The sequence below is a fragment of the Mauremys reevesii genome, linkage group 2, assembly GCF_016161935.1.
Source record: "Mauremys reevesii isolate NIE-2019 linkage group 2, ASM1616193v1, whole genome shotgun sequence".
NCBI lineage: Eukaryota > Metazoa > Chordata > Testudines > Geoemydidae > Mauremys > Mauremys reevesii.
In genome coordinates this window covers 13,344,188-13,363,245 of record NC_052624.1, presented here as the reverse complement: position 1 = coordinate 13,363,245, position 19,058 = coordinate 13,344,188, and the positions used below count along the sequence as shown (strand labels likewise).

The following is a 19,058-nucleotide window of genomic DNA, read 5'->3' as shown; positions in this document are numbered from 1 at the left end:
GCACCATAATAGATCATTATCGATCTCATGGCCAAATCCTTAGGCAATTAAATAAAATTATAAAATAATTTACGAAAAAAGTTTTTTTAAATATAGTTAGTTCATATTATTTCTTGACAAGTTTAGGGGGGTTGTTTTCCATAGCAGAATTATGGACCTCACACAACATTGTATAATTCCATCCATGAAAGGATTTTTAGCTACCAAGAGGATGCTTTTAATTATGAAAAAACCCCAACCCCAACCCCCCCCCCTCCCCCAACTTCACCTGGCTTAGGCTCTTTTAGAAATGTTATGCAAAGACAGAAAAGGTATCTGATCATCTCTAAAGTTAATACCTTTCCGCCTCTTTTAAAAAACAGTGTTGTCGTCTTTAGGATCTGTGCTGCTAAAGACTTTTATTGCACTTCCAGGTCATTAATAAACCACAGTGCTATTCATGTATTAAAAGGTAAAAAATAAATAAATACAGATATATTATGTAAAAAATATGATTGTACACATAATACATCTGAGGTATTACCAATTTAAATAAGGTTTCATGCTAGTTCAAGCTTCGGTGGCTATTTAAATTCTGGAATTTGCAATAAATAGGTGAAAATGATTATGGATCTAGTGTATGGATCTTTTCTGTAAACTTCTTCAGATTTAAACGTAAGAGCATGGCAGGCTCACTCTTATGCAAATCATTTTTCACAATAAATATGGATTCAAAAGTTGTTTTAAAAAGTTTCTGCAACACTGAATAGTTTCTAGAAGGGGCTGTTGTGTATGACTGGCAATGTTAACAAGGAGTATTTCTTAATAGGTCTTTTTATACAAAACACAGGTAAATTCGTACTTGAAAGTCTTCTATTTTTTCCAAATTATGAAAGTTTATAAATTTTGCACAAACAGCAAGGGAACTGATTGTAGCTGCAGTATTTCAAAGTGTCCATGTTCTATAAAGACAAAAAATAATTTGTCTGCTTAGAAAGCTTTTTGTAGTATTTTCTCCTTCAGTGAAAGTTTGCTCAGTACTTCAGTTTTAATTTCAGTTTTCCTTCTTTTTTTAAACTTTCACTGTTTCCATTAGTGATGACTTAATGGCATCTTCTAAAAGCTGATTGTCTGTGAAAGGGACTGGGGTTTCTGGGACAGATTCAGACAAGCCAATTAGAGACTCCAGGAAACAGGTGCTCTGGTCTCCTGCCTGGGGAAAGCCAGGAAAATTAGGCAATTGAAACTGCAATGCTGAAAAGTTATCAAGGTTCTCATATTCCTTTAACGAGTTATAAAGAGGTCCCAAGTTGTAGTCGGAAAATGACTGAAAAAGATCCAAGGAGTCAGAGGAAAGACTGAGATCTGTGTAGCTCTTTGAGCACTGCTCTGCAGAGGATGACATGCAGCAAGAAAGCCCATCACAGTGTGTATCAGCAGTTTCGTCTAGAAAACAACCAGCATCCTGATTGGCATTTTCATCCAGGCATTCGGAGATGTTTGACAAATGGCCAGAGTACTTTCCAGTGCTGAGTTTTTCAGCAGTTGTACCACACTGGTCTTCAATGTTAGCACTAAAGAAGTCAGCTGGATGGAAACAGCTCAAGTTGTCTTGGCAATTATTACTGTTGTCTTCGATGTCGGAATCATTGAAGTGGAGTATTCTTGCCAGGCCGTCGTCATCAATATCAGACTGAGACTTATCTGACGGGACACTCTCGTACTGTTCCTCTGAATCCTCGCTCTGAATGGATGAAATCGAAGAGTCTGTCATATCACTACTACAGCTATTCTCCCCAACAGTCTCCAGGTCCATGTTGAACTGAAAGGCTGGGGTCAGCGGGACAGCTCTTTCCTCAAACACGTTTTTCCCTGCCGAACAGCCAAACTGATGGAGCCTGTCCCGGAATGATGATTCGGGTTCTACATTCCTTTCGCTGCTCTGCTGGTTCTTTTCCAGTTCCAGTTTCATGATGGTGTGGATAAAGTGAGTTTGCACTCTAGCCTGGTTGAATTCTATTCTCCCTTCTGTATTTCCACAGCCATCTTTTGTGCAGCCACAAGGGAACGAAGTGTGATCCATCTGCCAGGAAGCAAAGAAGACAACAGTGTTAGACCTGGGAGATTCTACCTCTGCCTAGGTGCTATAAGGCACAGGGCCCGTAAAACCCCAGCATAATGTGAAAGAAAGTGACTGAAAACTATGAGGAAACCCCTAAACTACAGCATAGCAAGATCTATGTAGCAGAAACAGCCTCTATTCAGTGATTCTGAGAAACCATCTTCATAACAGGGCATACCAGGTAGCAGGTAAAAACAAACACTCTTTAGAAGGATAGGTCTCAGTACAACTTAAGACCAAAGGAGCTGAAAAGATCTAATGGGTAAAGCATATACCCTTTCAAAGGAAGTGTGTGTGGAAAATGTTGGACAAATAATATAAATAGCTATGTATTGATTATATCATAGGCACATGTAACAAGAGCTATCGGGATAGTCACTGGGGACTGATCCCAGGACCCAAGCTGGTAATAAGCAGAGCTTCTACCATCTGAAGTAAACAAGTAATTGCCGTAACTGGCACCTGCGGTCGATTCACCCTCTGAGGACCAGCCACTAGAGGGGGATGTGTAAAACGCACTGTACAGTAGGTTGCACACTTTCCACACACTTCTATCCCCACAGCCATGACATATAATGAATTAACATTTCAAAATCCATGGAATGCATCTCGCAGAACGTATTTCAAGAGGCAAGCAGCTCCAAGGAAAAACTGAACACAAATTCCTAAACGGAATTACACCGAGAGGTGATACAGGCCAAGTCAGTCTGAAGTTACCTACAGGCAGAAACTTGCAGTTGGCACGCCCAACTCATTTCTTGGGGGTGGGAGTGTTTTAAAAATGGAGGAGGACTCTGAAGATTGGGTGAAGCTACGCATGACATCACATGCTGTAGACTGTCAGCCCGGCTTGACCTCACTTCAGCACTGGGATATAAACTAAGAAAAGCCAGGAAATCCAAAAGGGACACGATCGAGCCCTAACATGAGACCCAAACGCGTTGTTTAAGTTTATGGGCATGTGCTTCTGATGCAGCCCTCTGCTCTACCTGCCTGCTCGGTTTTGGCAAGCCAGTGGAACATTAAATATGCATCACTCCTGCTTTAAGTGATCAGTATGGGAGTACAGATTTCCACACGTGGTGGATTTGCAGAAACATGCAGAATAGAAGGGCATCAGGACATGCACATGACTGCAAAGAAATGCAGCACCCAATGGGCATCCCAAGGTGGGGGCTGTCCAGCAGAGATCTTAGAACTTTATCTATACTGTTACCCTCATTTTATCTTATGCTCTTGAGAGGCGTAAGAAGGGCCTAGTTTTCTATGCTCAGAAATAGTCACAAAGATATGTACACAGATACCATTTTTAAGGCAGGTAGCCAGAGCTCAGCCTGTCAATTTCAACAGGGTTCCTTTGACAGTTACCATTTTTTAAATGCAAGTTAGAATTAGTGCATTTTACAACCTGGCTTTGCAAGCAGGAGAACCTAATCTATACTGCGCTTGCTCCTTGCTAGCAAACCTGCTTTTCCTTCTGCTTGCGTCAAGTCTGCAGATGCTGCCAAAAAGCCTGGCCGTGTACATAGTTCCAATCTGTGCAAGGACCCTTCTGATATTAAGTTTCAGCCTCGTCTCAGTCCCAGCCTCGCTCACATATGTCCCTAATGGATGCAAGGTACGACGCACAGCCTGGGTGGCATAGCGAGCGGCACGTACCTGACATTTAATGCCTGCTAAGCTACAGCTGCAGGTCTCTGGATCGCAGAACTCCTGGCAGTCACAGCCGCAGTCTTCACGGGACAGGCGGATGCTGTGCAGCTCCCGTTTCTCCTCTCTGTCGATCTTCTTCACCCCCATGGTTTTGAGCAGAGCACGTCTCTTTTTGGCAGGGTAGGGCTGTAGGAAGAAGCCGTCCTCCAGCTCCACATTGCTCACATCCACGTCATCGTCGGATATGTCCTCAGTAGTGAGCTGGCTGGCCTCCTCAGACTCCGCTGTGCCGTTCACAGTCAGCTGTGCCCAAAGAACAGGAACACAGAGTCAGTGCACCACATACACTAAAGAAATGCATCTCAACCTAGCCAACAGGCCGCTGTACCAGCAAACGCACACTTAGAACTAAGCCACAACAACAAATACATCCCTCCTCCCCTCCCCCACTATTACTGCTCCATGGCCTTTCCAAAATGGGTGTCTGCCGTGTGCCTGGGGTAGAGGTGAAGAGACGGCTGTGGGAAGAATCAGAGAATAGTGACCTAAAACTGGTGACCATTAAGACCCAGAGGGGCAGAAACTAAAGGGAGGGAGGGGACAGGTCTAGTCCTGCTTCCGAAATGCAGCAGCTTCTTGGGTGGTGAGGCAGACACCTGGTAAACTGCTCAAGTAGGAAGAGGAACATTTTGGCCAAGGACACCAGGGCAAATCTTTACTCTTCTCAAGGGAGACGTGAGACAGCCACTGAGCATACAGGAACAAAGTCTCCTCTAAAGACTTGATAAATTATATTAAATTAATGGAATTCAGTTTCTTTACTTTTGGAGAACAGAAGAGCTGAGCTGCTCATATCTGCACTTGAACACATGCTTCTAGAGAATCTGGATATGTCAAAACGGATACTTAGACCTCTGAGAGGCCCCTAATGGTAAAGTGGCCATAAACTAATCATAAGTAAGGCTGCATTTTAGTCACGGAGGTCACCAATTCTGTGACTTCCAAAGACCTCTGTGACTTCAGCCAGCCCTGGCTGGGAGCTGCAGGGTCCCCTGCTACCAGTGGTGGCAGGTGGCCTCCCACAGCTCCCGGCCACCACGAGTGAAAGGGGGGATGCCGGCTGCTCTTCACAGCCCCAGGTGGCCCGGAGACCACTACAGCTCTCCGCTTGGGGAGGAGCAGGAGGGACCCCCCAGAGCTTCCGAGTTCGGAGCCCCCAGCGGAGGGGGACCCTGGAGCTCCCAGCCCATCCGCAGCTGCTCAGGCTCCTCATTTTATCATGGATATTTTTAGGAACAGTCAGGGACGGGTCACAGCTTCCCTAAATTTTTCATTATTGCCTGTGACCCATCCGTGACTTTTACTAAAAATATCCTTGACAAAATCTTTGCCTTAGTAATAAGGACTTGCACCAGCTAATGATAAATGATGCCACATGTTATTACTCACCTTCCATTTCAATGCCTCCAGCTTCTCCTCTTTTAACCGCTCCTTGAGTTTCTCCCGCCGAACATTCTCTTGTTCCTTTGAAAATTCTGCCAGTGTAAACTGCCTGGACGAACTGTGCTTGTTCATCATCCCCAGGGTACAGCCACCCCGGCTAGGCACGCTGGTGAACCCCTGGCAGCGTGGAAAGTAAAACACAGTGACCTGGTCGAACTCCACATTGTTCTTCTTTAACCGCTTGGTTTTCTTCAGGATGGATGTAGCTAGAAAGACAGAAATGAAAAAAAAGGCACATGACATTCCTCTCCTATGAACAGATGTACATTAATGTTAACAGCTGCAAAACAGTGTACGACTACATAAATCAACAAGTTAGTATTAGGCCAGTATCTCAGCAGACAGATCCTAAAGTGCAATATGCAAACACACTTCAAGGCAGGTGAAGGTGGTGCAAGAAATCATAGCCAATATATTTCTGCTAGCAAAGAACATTAAGAAGCAACTGCTTTTCTCCTCCTCACATTGATTTCCTCAAGGGCATTGACATTTTCTTCAAGTATAGCAGAGCATAAAAAGTAAGTGAGAGAGAGAGAGAGATTTTAAACACCTCAGTGTCCTCTCTATATGCTGTTAGCATCACAGCTTTTAGGGTACTTCGCATTTACTCCTCAGATTCTCTTTTGCAAACCCGCAAATAGTTTGCTTACTGGAGCTTATATGGGAGAGCACACAATTACCAACAGCTGCTTTTATGGTACTTCCTTTTGCAGCCACTGGGAGGAACTATGAATCTGTAGTTTATTCTCAGGAGACTAATTTGAGAGCAGCTGCAAAGATGTTAATCTTTATACAGGTGATCCCAATATAAACATTGGCAACACAACACTGTGGTTTACCTTAAACTGCTATAGCATGTTTTATGTATTTAGAAAGTTTAAAATATAATCTCTCCAGAGATACCTTGTTTTACATCGTCTAGCGTGAATATAAATATATAACAGATCGGATTTACTAGTCTACAGGAGTAATTCCAGAATCACTCTGTTGCCCTGCACCTATCAGGACATGTAAAATGGAACGCAAAATTGTGGCAATATTGGTTTAAGGAACTACTTTTCCTGCAATATGAACATGTTAGGAAGAAGAGGCAGCAAAAGACTAAATTAGCTTGTTTCTCCACAATCTCTGCTAGATTCTCATAGAAGGTGGATGAAGTCCTAGTCAGCAAAGAGATAATCAAATTTTAGAGCCCAAACCATTGACAATTATATAAACAGACCTCACATGGCAAGCGGAAAGTCTCCAGTTACTGGGGGGACATCTCTTCGCAATGGCAACGGCCTCCCATCTCACCCTCTCAGCTAAAACAGCAATTTAAAAACTTGCCTTGTCTGTATATGAAAAGTTGCGCCAGAATTTATTCTACATCTTTCCAACTATACCGGTACAATGCCCTAGTGCAGACACACTTAAACTGGGGTAACCCTTGTTTACACTGGTTTAGCTTAAATCGGTAGTTTACCGAACCCTACTGTGCTAGGCACTGTATACACACTGAGTAAAACAGTAAATGTCCTGAAGGAGCTTGGAATCTAACTACACAAGACAGAAGAATTATCCCCATTTTACAGATGGGAAACTGAGGCTGCAAAAAGATCCAGTGACTTGATCTTGCAAAGGGAATCATTGGCAGACTGATCTGAACTCCGATCTCTGGATCCCAAAGCTAGGCCTGAACCATCTCCTTCCTCCCCTGACCAGAACTACTATGTATATGGAATTGGAATGGCCAGCTATAAACTCAAAGGGTGTTTGCAGAAGTGGGGTGGGATCAGGTACCCCTGAAGCTTAGAGAAATGCAGAACTGGAGTTAGTCATGCCCACTTTTAACAGTAAGCCTCATTTACCAACAGATAAACAAACTTTTCTTAGTTTAGTCTAAAGGAGCACTGGTGCAGCTATGTTAGCAGCTTCTGCTAAACACATCAGCAAAGCTTTCAAGCTCTCACACTGGTCACTGTCATCATTTTAATGACATCTTCTCACTCAGTACAGCATTATTGTGTAGTCTTGGCTTAACCATTTAAAAATATTTATTCTTTACCAGAACACCCCACCCACAAAAAATAAAATTAATATAATTATACTTTGCTTCCCCTCCCCCCCCAAATATTCTCATTCCTGACACTTTTTAATCAAGCCAGAGCATACAGAAAGTCCATTGTTATTTCACAAAACCCAGAGGACAAAAAAGAATGAGACTCTTTATTATTAGAAGACTTCTAATGCCTTTCCAGACCAGCGCATGTTTGTGTATGTCTGCTAAGTGGACCTTAACTGCAAGATATTCGCAGGGCTCAAGTATAATTTACTTGGTAAAGCTATTTCCCTTAGCTGAAGATTATGCGCATTATAATTTTTGGATGACAAGTGAGGCAAGTTCTTATGTGTTTCCCCAAAGCAACCCAAACTGGTAGTAGCTGCTAGGAAAACAAACTAGCATTTGTCTGCACCAGCAATGTGTCAGATGTGTCGCGTTATTTGGCAAGTTCTCCAGTTTGCTTACGAAACCATTCTGAAGTGGTTTGTATTAACTAAGTAAGCCATTGGTTAATCACTTGTCCGCTGCTTTTTTTTTTTTTTAAATGGGCACCTACAACTAACATTTAGGCCCCTAGTTGCCCATTTAGATACTTGAAGGTAGATTTAGGTACTTAACTTCAGGCTCCTATCTTTGCAAATGAGGACCTCTATGCAAATTCATAGAGGCCCTAATTGTTCTAAAATACAGGAGTAAACAGTTGCAGAAAACTAGCCTTAAAATGCAGGCTAAGTAAATGGACCATATTTATAAAATTATATGCACTAGACTTCATAGACTCATTCCATAGTTCACAATGAATAAATCAGTGTCTGCCAAGATCTTGGGAGTGACTGTAATAACTATCCACAGTGATAGTGCCATGTTTTAAAAATCTGTTTGCAAAGTCTTTGCATATATGTAGACTCCATGAGAATACATATACCGTCGTGGGATACTTACGAGTGAAACTGGAGGGTAAGGCAGTGCTGGGCTTGCTGTCTCCCCGGGAGTTTTCTTCGTCTGTTTCCCAACCGGACGAGGCCGAAGAAGAGGAGAAAGGGGAGCAGGAGGAAGAGGAGCAGTAGGTGGCATCATCCTCCAGTTCATCATACTTCCTTTTCAATACTCCACTCATGGTTATTCGGTATTTTTCATATAACTGAAAAATAAGGGAGAAAAATAAAGCATGGGTGACAATGGATGTTCTTCACAAGGGGTGAAATTCGCTCCTGCGCAGGGAGCCAACACAAATACCAAGTACCACTTAAGCCTTATTTTGAGGGCTTCACTGGCATTTCAGTGGCTTCTGTGCCAGCTCTCTGCACGTGGCTAAGATTTACCCCTATGCACCTAAAGATCAGAGGGGAAGATGTTTAGGCCACCTACCTATAAGTCACATATTTGCTACCTCACATTTGCAGGGCTGTTCCCTCACAACCTTGATAGGTGGTGGAGCCCACCATGATTTCAGTTCCTACATCCATGAAAGCTGTCCCCTGATTTCCACCATGATCCGAACGGTTACTGCTTAAATTGCTATGTTTTTTGAACACATCCAAGCCTCTCCCCTAGGTTAACACACACACACACACACACACTCTCTCTCTCTCTCTCATTCATTCCATCAACAGAAATGTTAATAAACAATAAGTATTACATTTTGTACAGTAAATCTTTTATGTTAACTCCTAAGCCAAATCACTTACTAGGAAGTTACAGCTCTAGCTTCTTGCTAATTACAAAAAAAAAAGCCAGTTTGTTGAGAACAATCCCTTGCCATGATTTACTTGCTTCAGTCCCCCGGGGGGCTTATTAAATGAAGCACTGAAATACAAATATATCAAATGCAAGAAACAACCCTTCCTCTGTTTCTTTCAGATTCAGTCCACTGTTCACTAAACCATGTGTTTATTTTGTGTTATATATCACACACAGTACCAATTAAAAGCAATAGAGCTAATTAAAAACAAAGTAATTCTGTACTTCAACAAAATTTAGAAATCCAGAAATTTCCTTTTCCAACTTTCAACCCACCAAACAACTTCACATTTAATCCTCTAGCATCTTTGGAATAAGAATTTCCTAGAACAAAAAGACACTACAATTTGCATACAATATACTAACTGAATCATATCACTTACTCTACAGCTCAGAATGCACTGAGTCAGAACACTCTTGGGGAGAATTCTGTTTGGACCAAAGACCTTTTCTCCCTATAAAACCCTACATACAACAACCTGGATGCCTCTCTATTTTGATAGAAATCACCACTGGTCTATTTAGGTTTGAAGTGGGTGAGCACGTAACCAGACGTCACGACAAGATTATTACTGGAAGAATGACTCACTATGATTCAAACCAGTGCATTTGTATATTTATCAGCAACAAACATGTGAGGCTACAAATCATGACATCCCAGAGCTAGAGTTCAGAAACTTCCTTTGGCAAGGAAATAGGTGCAGTTTATGAGAATCACCCACTCTTACTGACGGAGGGATGATACAGTGGGGCTCCAGTCACTTGGCATGGCACAAGAACGGCTGCTTCTTAGTAAGCAATTTTAGCAGCCTATGAAACTAAGAAGCTATTATCAGAAAGTGTCGCTGAATGATAAGAATGGAACTCGATCCAAAGTCCACACAGCCAAACACAGCTGACATGGGAAACAAGACAAGCAGAAGGATGCTGGCCCCTTTCTCTTTTCCAGATGCCTTACAAAAAAGGTCGACAATTAAAATATAAAAAGTCACAGTTTAAGAATCGTTAGAAAACATCTAGTGAATGAAGCTTGGCCACGGACACTAACAGTTACCAAGCTGCTTATTACCAAGTTACACAGAACTTCTTGAACTGCATGGAATTCAGGGATCTCACGGGATTGTTCCATTTAACATCCTTAATTCTAAAAAACCCCAAAGGCATCCTTTAACGCGACGCTAACTTAGAACACAAGGATGTGTCAGATATGTATTAAAAACAGGCTTGCAATCTTACAAAGCCCAGTGTTATACCTGACTGCCAAAAACTCTCCTCCCCAATCAAGGTGAGACTTTTCTATTAGCACACATGTGTTTGTGACCATAATTGTATTACTACCTCTTTCCTTTGCACGTCTAGTCTGTTAATTCTTCTTTAAAAGCTCCTGCCAAGTGTGGGCACACAGCAAAAAAAAAATGCATATTTCAAAACCTTTTCATGAGGGGATTTTAACATTTCAATGGCATTGCCTAAGAATACTTAGCGCATCTATATAGCTCTTTACATCTTCAAAGCTCTATACAAATACTAATTAATTATGTTGACAAACAGCTTTCCATAAGACAATAGTCTCTAAAAGGTTAAAAATGGCCGGCTGTAATGGTCCTTTGGTTATAAGAAAGTTAATCATTTACTACAGCATGGCTTCAAAGGCACTAGGCTATGCAACTTTCTAATCTGAAGTTGGGTTCACTAAAGAGCATTTTTTTATATAATATTTTCATACTAGGGAAAAACTAACTGTTTCCCCAGCCTCTTTTTACACCCTTTGTTGACAGCTCTAACATGACAAGGAGACAGAACTAACATTGCAGGTGGTTTAGCCACAGTTGTTTTTTTGGCCTTAATCCAAAACAGATGGGGAGGTGGTGGATTTGGATATCTTCCATCAGTAACACCACATGTACTACCTGACACCTGGCTTAACCCCTTTGCTACTTTCCATTGAGCTCACCAATCCCATTCAGCAAGAACTCCCCAGTGACCACAGGGAAGCTCAGCTGTTAGTATAAATTCTCACTGTACTTATGTGCTTTCTCCCCCATTTTACGAAATGAACACGAACTCGGTAGCTTAAAAAACAACCACCACCCATCTTCTCAGTGTGGGGGTTGAAACAAGCTCTGTGCAGAAGTCTGAGGTTTTATTCCGCTCCGTTTTACAAGTCTGTTCCAATGATATCGTTGGAAAATTAGGAGTGACTGAGCTAGTACTCGACTACTCCTTCCTCTATTGTTTGTTTGATTTCCCTCCTCCTATTTCAGAGCACTGGGGTGGAGGGGGAAGTAATTTAAAGCAGCCCCAGTCATGTTAAGGAGTAATCACTCTTCACTCTCTCATGCCTCTATGCTTGTGGACAGCTCACTTGTAAAGCATACATGTGTATACAGCCTGGCAGCTGCTCCTTACGTCACAGTCACCTTCCACCCCAACATGCAGACTTTTGAGCTACATCATTTGCAAGGGATCCCACATTTTAAGCAAACAGGGAGGAAAGTAACCCCTCATTTTGCTTGTGCCATCTGAGCCGGCCCAGTGGCTACTATGACAGATGTCAAGCAGCAAACACAGGAAACTTGTGGAACAGTCAAGGTTGCACTACAAAAAAGATAAATAAATAGGGAAATAACACAGATCATGTCAAGCTCACTTAAAGCAAAGCCCCCGCACACACAATGTAAACTACTGCTTTGGAAGAGTGTTACCTTTGAAATCTGTGCTCACAGACCACCTACACTGAAATCAGCCACAACCATCTTCCAACCCAGCCTGACCAACAGCCAAATTCTGGCCTCTCTTCCATCTCCCTGATTGCTCAGTCACTAATCTGTGCCTCAGGAGAGATATTTGGCAGTTTGGTGGTACTGATAGGCTACCACTGGGCATAAAAGAGAACCAAGACCACAACAGTTTCACTTGCAGGCAAAAAGGTGGCACATTAGAAATATTGAAAGCAAAGGCTATAACAACATACCTGATTGCTTACAAGTTACCTTTGTTTTTATTTTGTTTAATTGGCCTGTACATGCACTTCCAAGATGACACTCAAAGTTGGCTGGCCTAAATGGCTGTTGACAGTGGGCTCATTATAAAGTGGGAAAGTATCAATGTGAAAATCAACACTGACCAGAGAAGCACATGAATAACGCACATACACTGGTCTGTTTATAAAGACACAGCAAATCATGTTACAGATAAACAGATGGCCTCAATGATTGTTGGACTGAAGCACAAAACCATGATCAAGGTAGGTTATAATCCAGGATTACCTAATGCAATGAAGTCCAGTATAAAAGTGCTCACCATGCATAAGGTATTTTCCCCAAGAGTGGGAAGAAGGAAAAAATGTATCACTTCTCTTCATAAGAATGAAGTGAGCTAAACATTTAGAGAAAAAATAACCCACTACAGCATGACAAAGTTATTTCAAATATTTGATTGCATTGTCAATGCATAAATAGAGTTCATGCAAACACAGTTCTTGATCAATGGGGAAAAGCTTTTACTGAAACTGCCCTCCCCCCCCCCATTTACCCAAAGCATTTTTCCCTTTTCTGTTTTTGATTTTAAGATGGAACATTTCCCCAGGTAGTTTTAAAAACCTTTTCACAAACTATACAGATACAGTGAAGCTGCATCCTCAGTGTCTGGTTGTACCCACCCAAAAAGAAAATCCTACAGAATAGAGTTAAACATTTGAGGTAAAGCCAATCACTTTTCCGTGAGAGCAGAATTCGGCCCAGGGATCTGAACACCGCCTTGAAACTCTGATGTCTCTTAGCCTGTTGAATGATCAGCCAATAAAACCTGAATGCCAATTTATACCCAGTGAGGATATTTTAATTGCAGTAATTCCACAATTAAAATGTCTGTATTGGACATAAATATGGTTTTAAGAATAAGTCACCAAAACTACAGAGCAGCTTGAAAAAGGGTCCTATTCTTGCACTCTCAAAGTCTGCAAATACCATATACACTTTTTTTTATATAACCTGAAATAAAATAATCCCATCTTCCTTTTGGTTGCCAAAAAAGACATTCTGTTCTTGGCTAAGGCTCCTTACTCATCTATTTTACTGAAAACAGCTTTTTGAACAAGTACATAATGCGATGGATGAAACCCGCAGGAATTCCACTAGCACCGCAACTCCCACTATCTTGGGAATACTTTCTAACAAATATTTAGCTCAGATGTGCATTCCTCTCTCTTTTTTTTTTGAACATCAAACTTAGGGCAGAGGGGGGTGGATGTCTAGTAGGGGAAGGGGAATTGAAATGGCTAAATCCTATTTCTGGCTCTCAGCAAGTTGCAAGGCAAAGCCCTAGTACACTGGAATGCAAGGAATTAATGTTTTAACTATCCTACTCTTGGACGACATGTAAACAGTAAATATTTCAAGTAATTTAGATTTAAGAAGATTTGGCATTTATTTGGTCAACCAGAGGAAAAGCAACCAAAAACAATAGTGTGCCTTTAGTCTATTTATAACTAACCCCACAAGACATTATGTTTGTGTATGCAAGTTGCTGGTCGTTTTACTGCAGAATATAAACTATTTGCATTTTTACTTCATAGCTGTTGTATGCAATTGTATAATTGAATGGTTGCAGGGTAATCAACCAAGTCAAACTACAGAAACTTCTAATACTAATCCAGTTGCTGTAGGTTCTGCATTCACTAGTACCAGGCTGGTCATCCATGCTAATAAAGAGCATCAGAAAGGACATCAGTCTGCAGTGACATTTTAAAGTTTGGTTTCATGTCTGAGCAGCCAATGCATGAAGGAATTCAAGATTTGTGCAAAAGTAATTTAAAGTGCAGCTCTACTCTGAAAAGCAACTTCGTAAAAATATTGTCATGGACTTAAATATTTGTTTTTCAGTAACTTTCAGATCAAATCTGTTCCATTTACAAGTAAAAAGATGCCAGCTCTGCAAGCAACCTGGAATCCGAAAGTCTAGGTGGGTTCTTTCTGGCTCATGGATCAATAACAACAAAGAGTCTGCAACTGGAAATTAGTTAGCAATTCTGTTGATCCATGAGTCAGATTAGAATCCAGCGCTGTCCACCAGGGCTATGGTGGGTCTGCACGTCTGACAAGAGCAAATATTTGTTTAAAAACACCACCATGTATTTTAGTTGGGAAGGACACTGAATACACTCACAGAGCAAGTCTGGAGAAAGACAGTGCAATTTTTAGTCTCTCTTTAGACTAGGCGGCACTCATTTACATGCCTCTGTTGACTGCAGGTCAGATGACCTTGGTATCTAGCATTAATAAAAATTGGTGTAGAGCAGAGCTTTTAATTTAACCATCTGAATATCAGATATCTAAAAACAGAGGTGCTTTCACTGAAGCTTCTAGATTACTTAATAATCAGTACTCTCCTGGCATTGATTCACTGAGCATCCATTCATTTAACTATTTTAATTCTCTGGATAGCTGAGTGGTTTCCATAGCATGCTGTTACACGCTCTCACCTTACAATATTACCAGGTTTGATGTAGGCATTTTGAGGAAGCTACCATAAAAAGAAGCAGCCTAGAAAGGAAAGTGCAAGAAAAAAGGTCTCCTCCCAGTTTCCTGCTCAAGCATGGAGTGAGAAGGGATAACCAGCCTCACAGACAGTATTCCAAGAAACACAAGCCTTGCTTTCCAGTTCAAACTAGATCATTTTAACCCAGCTGGGTATGGTTTCATAACCTTACTCTGGGTAAAAATAGACTCTGCCTACCATGCAACAGCAAAAACTGAACTAGTCAGTGCCACAGAATAAAAGCATGAATCAGTTTATAGTGCAAGTTTATTCCTATGCCAAAATATTTTTCATAGGAAGCATTTAAGAACTTTCTCTAACACTTTTCAAAAAGCCAAGCCTGTACTTTCCCCACCAGGCCATTATCTCTTGTTCACAACTGGAAAGGTAAATAAAAACAGCAAAATACATAGGAGATTATCTGATTTGGCTGCTAAGAAATTAAATTTCCAGGTCTCCTTGACAGAGATCTTACTATAATAAATACGAAAATACAGTGTGCACTTTGTCTAGGAAAATCCTCTATTTGATTACCCCTTATGAATAATTCACAACAGGTTTCCATATTTGTCCTCGAGTAGGTACACACTGTACATTACCTTTTCTCCTATGTGTGCACACTTTTCCTGCACTAAATTATTAAAAGGCTTGCCAGCAGCTGTATGGTCTATTAGAGTGAAACACACATCTACCAGATCCTAAAACAAACCTCCCAACCCTGATGGCTTCTCTTAAAATTGCTTAGCAAAAGCTCCAGTTAGATGACTCGTTAGTTCAATGCAACAAATAACTCCACATTTACATTTGTAGATGGCTACAAACATTTTCTGTTGATTCCAACGATTTTTTTTTTAATGGGACATTTTACTAGGACATCATTACTTTAGAAAAAAGTTTTCATGCATATCAAGCTTTTTCTAAGACTAGATTGTATAATGTGTGTGTGGCATACAATCTAAAGAAAACCTGTTTGGTTAGAGGGGAAAAAAAATACACATTCATGAAACTTAACCATTTTAATCCAGGTGTAAACTTGAAGAAAAGTCAGGTTGTTTACTTAATAAATTAAGACAAGAGCCACTGCTCTGGGAAGATGAAACTGATTTGCATACATTTCACAGAAAAAGTCACAGGCTGTGGGGGTAAAAGCACCTTCCTGCCTGATGTTTGGACAGCAGGACAATGCAGCTGATCAATTTGTCTCTAAACCAGTAGGTGTTGCTGTGGCAATGGAAAAATACTGTCAGTTCTGCAAATTTGGGCGTTATAACTATCAAGTGTCCCCATTTCTTCAAATATCAACAGAAAATTCAAACTGCAGCCTTTAAACATGGAGAGCATTAGGCTCTTTTTCTCAAGGCAAAACTGAGTGTCACCACCAAAATAAAAAGTTATTCTCTGCATTTACATTTATAGTATGAAACCAGTTTTGATGCATGAGCAGCATTAATATATCCTTAAGGAATGCCATATAATAAATGCCCTGGTTGTTTTTCTCCTGTTGCCACTGGTGTACGAATACTGAAGCTATTTCAGACACCACCTGGGCATCTAGAAAAGAACCTGATTTTAATCGTGAGTCATGGGCAGAAAACTACATCCAAAGGCATCTCCACTAGCTTGCCTACTGGGAAGGGATCTTATGCAGCAGTCTATATGGCAGAATGGAAAAGCTTCAGTTTCATTTCCTCAGTGGATGAAACAATGTTAGTGTCTTCCCTGCACGCCTGGGACCACGGAAGGAAGAGAAAAGCAGGCATCAAATTCCTTAAAAGCAAAAGAAATCCCCTGCCTTGTTAATTTGCCCAGAGGGAATGTGCATTCCCTTCAGAGGAGATAGCCCAGCATGGAGCCAGAGATCATTATCTCTTCGGGCTGGGGGGCGGGGGGGACCTGGGTTCCTTAATTAACTTCTTTTGAACTGATTTTGTGCCCATCACTCCAGGACATGGGGAGGGGACGGGCCGGTTCTCAATGCAGCCGCTGTGAGCGAGACTCAGCAGCTGGAGGAACAACTTTTGCCAGCTAAATGTTACTGACCACGGCCCTGGGGACACCAGCGCCTTGTACAATCAGGGGCTCGGATTATGGGGCAGGCAGCGCGCTCCGCAGTCTCGTATGGGGAGCAAGGGCCGGGACCCCCCCGTCCCAGCCGGTAACGCCGGGACCCATGACACCCCCCACCCCGGCTGCACCAGTCCCCCGCCGCCATCTCGCACTGTGCTCCCCACCCCGACTGCAAGGGGGCGCTACCCCCCAAGGCATTTCCTCTGCCGCCCCCACGCCAGCCCCCGACACTGGCCTGTGCCCCCCCCCCCTTTCCCATGCGAGGTCCCGAGCCGGCGTCCGCTTTGCGCCCCCTCCTCCCGGCTGCCAGGTCCCGCGTCTCGGCAGCGCCCCCGTCCCGCGACTCAGCTCCCCCCGCCGTGCGCCCAGCTCCTGGGGCGCCCCCACTCCGCTCTCGGGTGCTTGCCCCCGCAGGCTATCTGCGCCCCCCGCCCCTCCAGTCCGGGGCGCCGCGGCTGCGCCCCCGCCCCTCCAGTCCGGGGCGCCTCGGCTGCGCCCCTCGGCTGCGCCCCTCCCCAGCTCCCGCCCCTCCAGTCCGGGGTGTATCGGCTGCGCCCCCTCCTCAGTTCCCCGCCCCCTCCAGTCCGGGGTGTATCGGCTGCGCCCCCTCCTCAGTTCCCCGCCCCCTCCAGTCCGGGGTGTATCGGCTGCGCCCCCTCCTCAGCTCCCCCCCCCCTCCAGTCCGGGGCGTCTCGGCTGCGCCCCCCTCCCCAGCTCCACGCCCCCGCCAGTCCGGGGCGTCTCGGCTGAACCTCCTCCCAGCCTCGGCTGCGCCCCCGCCCTCCAGTCCGGGGCGTCTCGGCTGCGCCCCCCTCCTCAGCTCCCCGCCCCCTCCAGTCCGGGGCGTCTCGGCTGCGCCCCCCTCCCCAGCTCCCCGCCCCCTCCAGTCCGGGGCGTCTCGGCTGCGCCCCCCTCCCCGGCTCCTCCCGCGCCGCCCCCTCTAGCCCTGGGTGCCCCCCTCCCGCTCCGGCGCCTCTGCTGCCCCCCTTTCCTCTCCCCAAGAACTGCAGCTGCGCTGGAGCCAGCCCGAGCCCCGGAGACCTTCCCCCTCCGCAAAGTCACCCCGACCCCCCAGCCCCTCCGGGGCCAGGCACCGGCCCCCCGAGAGAGCAGCAGCCGGAGACACCTACCTGCGCCTGGGTTCCGGGGGCGGCGAGCGATGGAGACGGAGGGGCGCCGAGCAGGCGCCAGCAGCCCCGGCGGATCGGCTCCGGGCTCCGCAGCTCGCAGGACGGAGCCTTCGCTCAGCCTCGCATCGTCTAGACGAGCGGCTGCTGCTGTGTCTGGAGCTGCGGAAGGACTGGCTGCGCCTGGCTCGGCTCTGCGCCTCCCTCCTCCTCCGGGCGCAGCAGCGCTGCCCTTTTTCGTCAGTGGAAAACTCCTGGGCGCTGACGCAGGCGGTGACAAGGGAGCCGGAGCCAGAGCCCTGCCTGCCTCCAGCCCACACTCCGCTTCCTGCCCCCTCCCTCGGCGCAGCCCGGGAGCAGAGCGAGTCCTGCCTCCCCTCCAGGAGAGAAATTACAAGGAGCAGGGAAAGGGGAGAGAATGAGTCAGTGTCTGGCTGCTGGGAGAGGCCCCGACTGACATCAAGGGCTCCTGTGTTCAGGGGGACAACATGGTACACACCTAACAACAATCGGGGGGGGGAGGGCGTCAGACTCAGGACTCCTGGGTTCTAGCTCAGATGCCCTTCGTGATTAACTGAGTGACCTTTGACGTCATGTCACCTAACAGAGCCTTGGTTTGCCCATATGTGGAGAATTGGATATCCTGATGCTAGGTTCCCTTCTCTGTTGGTCCTTTGACCCTGGGCAGTTGATGTCGGCTCCGTGCCTCAGTTTCCCAATCTGTCATGGGGAGGACAATTATACCTGCCCAGCTTTGTAATAAAGGGTTCCAAGATCTATGTGGCTGAAAAATGCCAAGTGTTACATCAACGAGACCAGTATTACAGAGTGCTTTGGGTGTAGCGTGACCAGAGGTCCCGATTTTATAGTGACAGTCCCGATAGTCGGGGATTTTTCTTATATAGGCGCCTATTACCCCCCACTCCCTCCACCCCATCACGGTTTTTCACACTTACTATCTGGTCACCCTATTTGGGCGCCACAGGCAAAAGGTGCTATATGATATTTTACAAGCAATAGATGTACAATATCTATGAAAGGCAGCCACTTGAGGGGTGGAAAGCAGCAGACAACTGGTAGATAAAAGGAAGGAGGGCATCTTTAGCCAAGGACGCATAGGCAAGAGAAACAGCACTGCTTATAGAGCATGCACTGGAATCTTTACTGTCCTCGTGGCACAACTGGGACATTGGTTTTGAAGGCCTCTTCTGAACCTCCCCCCCATGCCATATGTAGTTCCCTTTATGAAGAGCTTATATTAAGCAGTCCAGAATTGAACCTTTGG

The 19,058-nt window shown here is 44.5% G+C and overlaps 1 protein-coding gene across 2 annotated transcripts; it reads right to left on the bottom strand.

Annotated features, from left to right (window-relative positions):
* Window positions 1-262: 262 nt before the first annotated feature.
* Window positions 263-18,125, bottom strand: CSRNP1 (cysteine and serine rich nuclear protein 1). 2 transcript variants are annotated; one of them, XM_039528096.1, is made up of 5 exons: window positions 17,777-18,125; window positions 8,244-8,442; window positions 5,204-5,463; window positions 3,761-4,057; window positions 1,052-2,062 (listed from the first exon to the last, which is right to left on the bottom strand). In XM_039528096.1, exons 2-5 carry the CDS (start codon window positions 8,416-8,418, stop codon window positions 1,052-1,054), a joined length of 1,743 nt encoding a protein of 580 aa, XP_039384030.1. In that variant the 5' UTR covers window positions 8,419-8,442; window positions 17,777-18,125. The 2 variants fall into 2 exon arrangements, with proteins under 2 accessions (XP_039384031.1, XP_039384030.1); XM_039528097.1 differs by lacking the exon at window positions 17,777-18,125 and having other exon boundaries at window positions 263-2,062; window positions 8,244-8,418.
* Between the last annotated feature and the right edge of the window lie 933 nt (window positions 18,126-19,058).